This window comes from Lactuca saligna, chromosome 5 (genome assembly GCF_052625555.1).
Source record: "Lactuca saligna cultivar CGN05327 chromosome 5, ASM5262555v1, whole genome shotgun sequence".
NCBI classification, from domain to species: Eukaryota; Viridiplantae; Streptophyta; class Magnoliopsida; order Asterales; family Asteraceae; genus Lactuca; species Lactuca saligna.
In genome coordinates this window covers 82,373,583-82,381,402 of record NC_136421.1, presented here as the reverse complement: position 1 = coordinate 82,381,402, position 7,820 = coordinate 82,373,583, and the positions used below count along the sequence as shown (strand labels likewise).

The following is a 7,820-nucleotide window of genomic DNA, read 5'->3' as shown; positions in this document are numbered from 1 at the left end:
AGCTGTTTTTGATGTGGTAATGTTCATGATAATCCAATTTCAAATATAATTCTCAATAGATTCATGTTTTTTATTAGTTTAATGGCTAGGCTAATTTCATGAAAAAGTTTGATTTAAATTATCTTTTTCTTATGAGTTGCTTAGATTATTAGAAAAGTTATGTGATAATGTATTTTCAATCCAAATTAATCTAAGAGTTGATTTTAAAATGTGTTTTTGTAGCTTGTCCTCAACTTATGTGAAAAGTCACATTTAAGATTCATAAAACTCATAAAGTTTTCGATAAGTTATGAATAAGGAAGAGTCACATTCATTTAATGGTTTAAAGTCTTCCATAACTTGTCCTCAAGTTATGGAACCTGAAGAGTTTTTTAATTAAAACTACTTTAAACTCATAACTTATGGAATTGACTAGTTTTTGAATTGTTCAAAACTTGCCCTCAAGTTTAGGAATTTGTAAAGTTTCCCTTATAAATACTTTAATTCCATGTTAAGCCCTTAGAATTTTAAAAGTTAAAATTCAACCCTTATACTTTATAGTATTATAAGTTAATAATATATATATATATATATATATATATATATATATATATATATATATATATATATATGTATAAGAGCAAGCCAGTCTTACAGTTAGTAGGCCTCATTCACGAAGCCGGTCTATAAGGGGGTATAAGGTTGTTGCCTATAAATTGGCAGCTTAATGGGTGTCCACTCTCACCCACCGCTTCCTTGACTGGTGGAGGGTTGTTAACCAAATGGGTAGGACAATGACTAGAATTCTCCCTTCATTAAAAGTATTAATGATAAATACTAAGTAACTAAACTCTATTCCCAATCTTAGTTACTTAGGAAAATGTGAATTTGGTGCTAATCCATGAAATTACACTTTGCACTTTGCTTAAGTCGGTTAGTGGAGCGCGTGTGGGTAATCGACACACTCGCTGGATTTAACAAGGTAGACAAAGGGTAACTTAATATTTGTCCTAGTATCGATGGAGTGCGTGTGGTTAGCCGACACATCAATTGAGGTATAACTATTAAGGGTACCAAGTATATTCACATGGTTATTCACACCTTGTTTTGTGATCCTCGGCATCCTAGTCACAAAATTTGAGAGGGCACACTCGAGATTGAAACATGTCATTGAAAAGTTCAATAAATCTCAAAAGATCTACAAGTTTCAAATCCAATTAAAAACCTAATAAATTATTTCGTTTTTTTGGTGGAAATTGATGAATCGTCATTCACCTACCTTCAAATATTCTATAGCTTGGATTACGACATCCCTCTTCCAAGTTATAAAATATTGTGTTGGGTCCTAGCCTTAATAATTAATATTGGGTGTTATATTAAGGACCTAAATCAACTGACTTGAATATCTCCCATATTAGATGTCTAGTTTAGACATCTATGATCATCCCAAATATCTTGGAACAAGTTTTCCTAATGAAGATGATGTCCCATGGTTGGCTCATGGAAATCATACTTCTTTTCTTTCACCTCCTCCAATTATTCTCCCTAACCCACTAGTTCTTGAAAAATTTAAGGTCACTCAAGCCCTATTGGCAAGGAAGGTCTACGTGTGATCACATCTTAGAGATGAAGTCGCATATTTACAAGCGAGGAGAGTTGGGTGTCAAAGTCTTGAGAAAGTTGGATGTTCAATTACTTTCTAAGTCACATAGTGAGTTCCTTTGGGACTACTAAGAAACAGACTATGACATGACCCTTAATGATCTTATCTATTTGCTTGGTGCTGCTGAATCAGCAATGATTTGGAGGACTAGTAAAGCAAATTTGATTAGAAGATCAACTTCCCAAACTTTCAATGGACACTGACAATGGTAACATTAGGATATCTAGAAAAGGCTTTCTCTTCCTAATGGAAAGGGATCGGCCATTGTCAACTCGGTTGACCAAATGGTATAGAGAAAGGCTAAGTCTGAAATAGTCCCATGTATCATTACCAAAGGGTCCATATGTTTCTATTGCCAAAGGAAGGGGCATTGGTTGTGAAGCTGTCAAACTACCTGAAAGATTTGAGAGAAGGTCAAGTCAAAAAGTTTGACTCTACTTCAGGTAAATTCCACTGTCTTACTCTATTAAGTTCCTATTTGGAGATTCTTATTACATAATGTCACTGGGTCACATGTTGATGTTTTAAGAATCACAGAAAAGAGAGGAAGCTTAAAAGAAGTATATGTTGATTCTGATCGCGAAGATGGATTTTGATCGCATGGTTTGGAGATCAGAATTTTGAAGTTGTTGCTTAGGAGTTATGATATATTGCTTAGGAATAGATAACAACAAGTTTTCATATGCATTTGCATTGTAAGGATAAGTTTTCCGCATATTTTAAAATAAAAGGAAAAATTTTGATTTTATTTACTTTAAATATCCTTACAATGGAATGTGTGAAAATTGTTGTCTATATAATTCCGTTGATAGCAATAATGGAAATGTGAATTTGATTCTTTCGTTTGTGGTGGTGTCATAATTTACCAAATAAGGAAAGATTTTCATCACCTAAGTTTCAGTTGGATAGAAACTTGGAATCATGCAAGCTACAATGTATGATGAATGAGAATTTTCATCATTGTAAAATTAAGACTGATTCCTTATGTGAAGAAGGAAAGGACTAAAGGGATCGAGTACACATTATTGTGCACTAGTCAAGTCCACCACAAAAGATCGATAAGACTATTCATCACGATTTACTAAGGCTTGGTAAATATGGTTATACTTACAAGTTTAAGTATAAATATGAAACATTGGAAAAGATTCGATGTATGGCAGAACGAATGAGAAGAATCAAATTAGGCAGAAAGATAAAAGTTTCTCAAATCTGAAAAGATGGGAAAGTACTTCAGTATCATGTTTTGTGCTCATTTTAATGATTAAGAAATCATATCACGATTCATTCTCAAAGGACATCTTAGTGCATTCATATGGCTAAGAAGAGGAGACATGAATTGTTGAAGTGGTTGAATTAAGAAGATGAGTCATACTTCGTTCCAAAACAATTCTTAGAGTCATACTCCAAGATTGTAACTTGAGTGATATATCTTAAAGAAGGGTTATAACACTTCTCAAATGTAAGAGTAAAATGTGTTCTACTCTTGTACATTTGAAATTGGTAAGTTATGATATTTTGTATAAAACAGAGACCAACTAAGGCCAACTGTGTGAAGTATTTGTCTTGATAAAGAATCCGCACTCTCTTGAATATGTGCCAAGACATTCTTATATGTCAAGAGCATAGTGGGAGTCTTAAAGGTCTTGAAAGTCTCAAGATCTAATCAAGAATAAAACCTATTGTTCATCACTAGCACACAACTTGAGGTTTATAACCCATCGTGTTGACAAATTCTTATTTTTGTGCCTATTCTAGTTGAATTTGGCTTTGAATAGGAGTTCTGAGAGTTCTCAATTGGTTGCATAACAACTTGGAAGCAATGGCAGACCCTTGTGCTGCCAGGTGGCAAGACTTTAAGATTGCACAAGTTCAGTCCATATGAGTTTGGAATTGTCACTAACCTTGTCTTGTGATTAAGGTTTGGACAAAATTCACATGGAAAGGAACACATACACCATAAAATCTAAGCATCATAAGGTTTCTCTACGATTCATGCAATTAATGGCTAGGAAACACTTTCGCTAAGTAGATTTTAAGTAGATAGCAATTGTGATATTTTCTGTAACGCCCCAAATTCGGGTACGTAATTTAATTAAAGTAATTTCACTTTTAAGGGGGTACTCGACGAGTCTGTGGCCTGACTCGTCGAGTAGAGATGGGAGGGTCGCGCGTTTGGAGCCAGCTACTCGACGAGTCCATATGTGGGACTCGGTGAGTTTGCCTGTCTGGATGAAGCCCTAATTTTAAGGGTTTGCACCCTATTTAAACACACTTATGCGCCCCCAACATCGCCTTTACCACTCTCAGCACATTTCCCCTATAAACCCTAGCCTCCATTGTCTATTTTGAGTGTGTTGGTGCTAGCTTGGAAGTTTTGGCAAGACAAGGAAGGAAAAGAAGTCCATAGTAGAGGATGGAGATCCAAGAGTTAGCTTTCATATGTTTTTCATTCAGGTAATGAAGTTATAACCATGTGTATTCCTCCATTTAAAACTTCCTTTATGATTGTTATGCTTTCTTTGGGCCCTTTTGATGATTCAAGTTGAGATATGGACTCTCTTTTGGTTAGAAGCTTCAAATCTGGACCCTTACTGCATTCTAGAAGTGTATAGTTTCAGCCATAATCGTGATTGAGGTCCCTCTTGAGCTTAGAACCTCATTAAGAGCTTAGTTTGGCCATTTGAAGCCTTTAACGCTATGCACGCACGTAAAGTTTGCAACTTTACGTGATAAGCATGCCCTAGAAGCTTGGATCTGTGATTTGGAGCCGCTGCATTGCTCAAATCGGGTCTGTATGGAAAATGGACTGAATGGACTCGACGAGTCCTAAGAGTGACTCGGCGAGTCAAATGAAGATAGCAGTGGGCTCGGCGAGTTGGATGAGAAACTCGGCATGTCCGATGAAGACTTGCCTTTAACTCGACGAGTTGTTCTACAACTCGGCGAGTCGGATGAGTTTTCCTGAGGAAATTAGGGTTTGAGTGAAACAGCTTCATTCCTCCGTAGTTACATGTAAGGTTAGCAATTTTACGTGCTCGGATGATTCTAGGGACTTAGATCTACGAGTTAGATGCCTTGGAATAGATTAGAGTTCGACTGCTTGGAATCTGCAGTAGGACTCGGCGAGTTGTTATTCGAACTCAACGAATCGAATCGTGAGTCCCTGTTTTTCTTAGAGTTGTGGGTTCGGGGTGAATCAGTGAGTGCGAAAGGGACTCGGTGAGTTAGATTTAGAACGAGTGGAAGAGGGACTCGGCGAGTCTGCGCCCTGACTCGGCGAGTCCAGTCAACCAGAGGGTTGACTTTGATCAAGGGTGAAATGGTCATTTTTGCCTCAGATCATTTATCGATATCTAATCTTGTGTTTATGGAATTTGTAGCCGGGGGTTCTGGAGCAGTAGTCAGCCATCTTTAGATTTAGCAACTCAGCAGCCAGAGTTACTACGTGAGTTTTCCTTCCAGTAGGAACGGGGTAAGGCCACAATGCGGGCCCGTTCAATTAGCAGTAGTTTCCGGACGTCGGTCCGATGCAGTAGTTAGTATGTTTGAAGCCTTCGTGGCTCGGATAGGGTTTGTGTGTTATTTGCTCCGGGCTATGGCCCGATACAGTATGCAGTATATGTCGGGATGCTAGTTGATATGTTTATGTTATGCTATGTTTAGTTGTTCCGGACTTTGGTCCGATGCAGGGAACTAGGTCCCAGTCAATTCCGGACTTCGGTCCGATGCAGAGGGCAAGGCCCTGGTTAGTTCCAGACTTCAGTCCGATGCAGTTTCCGGACTTCGGTCCGATGCAGTGGGCAAGGCCCGGTAGTTGTTTATATGTTTGTATGGTATATGGTAATTTGGGGGGAGCTCACCAAGCTTTGTGCTTACAGTTTATGTTTTGGTTTCAGGTACTTCCGCAGGTAAAGGGAACAGCTCGGGATGATGGCATCACACACACCACAACTTCAGTGTTTATCGTGGGGGTTTGATTAGTTTTACTTAGATATGATTTGATACAGTTTTTATCACGATACTTATTTATGGGCTTGATTTTATGACATTTGATGTTATGGTTTTCAGTATTATTAAACAAAAATTTTTGGGTCGTATTTTGGGACGTTACATTTTCATTCTCAAAGTCATTAGTGGAGCGTCTGTGGTTAACCGACACACTAACATGGACTTGTGAGAAATGGCAAATGTCTAAACAATTAAGACTATGATTACGGTATCCCTTTTCATAGTTCTAAAATTGTTTAGGCACACATGTGAGCTATCTAAGGAAAGGTGTATGATTTTGTTAATGTTTTATCAAAGCATCTCATATCAGAAATCTGAACTTTGGTAAGAAAGTCAATAGAGTATTGATTTATAGAAGTCTAGCTAATTTCTGAGTACATGTCAAAGCTAGTGGTAGCATAAGTGTTATGCTAATAATCATCATGTTAGTGGGAGCATGATTATTTTGTTTAGTACTGAAAGTTAGCAATGTTAATTATAGAAAACAAAAGTTTCAATTCGTGAAGTTGCAGAGATTAAAAAGTTGTTTTGCTATAATTAAGGGAGAGTTAAGTATACTTCATTTCAATTCTAAAAGCTTAGATTGAGGTTTTAATCATCTTTAGTCAATGATATATATATATATATATATATATATATATATATATATATATATATATATACTAGCCGTTTACCCGCGCTAAGCGCCGGGCGGCAAAAAGTTTCTTTCGGAAGATAGTTTTAATAGTTTCCTTTAGACGTGAGTTATTCATTGCGGCCATTTGGTAGACTATTATGTGTCGAATAGTTCATTTCAACATATAGTTTCTTGCTAGGTGTATAGTCATACAATACGATAAAAGTTGAGTCTACATCTCAAATAATTCATCTGATAGTTCATACTTGATTTTAACAATATATAAATAACAACAATCTGCAACCATATAGTTTTGTACATTTATAACATGTCCAATATATAACCTACACCAATCTGCAATCATGTTGCTTCATCTGCTAGCCCTGCATTAAACATCAAATAAGCATCTAAGATACATATTTGAAGAAATTGTATAATAATAAGTTGTTGATTGTACCTTGTTAATCACATAACACTTCTTTGTACACAACGTTTGATGTGTAGATTCCATCATTATGAAACGTTTTTTCCGGCTTTACTAATACCTTGGTATTGACACGTGATATTCCTTTGGACAACGCCACATAAAGCTGGCCATGTGAGAATACCGATTCTGGTAGATAAACACCTACATTTGGAATTGTTTGTCCTTGAGCTTTATTGATTGTCATAGAGAAACTAAGCTGAATTGGAAACTGCTTTCTTTTAAGTTTGAACGGGAACATCTCATCGTCAGACTGACATAGAGGAATTCTTGGTAAAAACACTCTTTTTCCAGCATGTTGGCCAACCGCTATCTCTGCATCAATGACATTTTGTTGGAAAGCTCGACATATCAATCTGGTGCCATTACATAACCCATTTGAAGGATCGATATTTCGCAAAAGTATTATAGGGCACCCAGTTTTTAACCGAAGATAATGAGGGGGTACACCACTAACATTTAGCGAGTTCAAATACTCCATCGGATATAAGTTATTTTTGTCATCTTCCGCTTCGTCAAAACTATAGTAAACTTTTTGCTCGCCAGAAAATCGTTCGATCAACTTATTATTAATCTCATCAACACTTTCATTTTTAGTTGACAGTATCGCCCTCGAAATGATAAATTTTGAGTCGGCGCCGTTGGATTCCAAAGAAGGAAATATTGCATCAATCAGAGCGTCCACTGATTTAGTTTTATCAGTGTACCGAATGGACATGTTATCAGGTATACGAATATAGGACTCGTCCAATGTTTCCTCCTTTCCATCACCAACTCGTAATAAAAAATCAGAAAACCATGGGTCATTTACCGCTCTCATGTTGATACTTAATCGAAGCCTTTTAACTGAAGCTCATAGAGGTGACATTCGTAAGCTAGAGTCGACAATTTGTGCTCGAGTGCCACGTCTCACGACCGGTAACACTTGTCTAAAGTCACCTCCCATAACCATTATCTTTCCACCGAAAGGGAGCTTCTCATCTGTGATGTCTTGCATTGTGCGATCAACTGCTTCTACTGCCTGCCTCTTAGCCATTGCTGCTTCATCCCATATGATTACCTTTGCCTCG

General features: G+C 37.1%; 1 protein-coding gene across 1 annotated transcript; it reads right to left on the bottom strand.

The window, feature by feature from the left end:
* Positions 1-6,727: 6,727 nt before the first annotated feature.
* On the bottom strand, positions 6,728-7,570 carry LOC145045480 (uncharacterized). Its single transcript, XM_078993802.1, has one exon. It carries the CDS (start codon positions 7,568-7,570, stop codon positions 6,728-6,730), a length of 843 nt encoding a protein of 280 aa, XP_078849928.1.
* Positions 7,571-7,820: the final 250 nt, after the last annotated feature.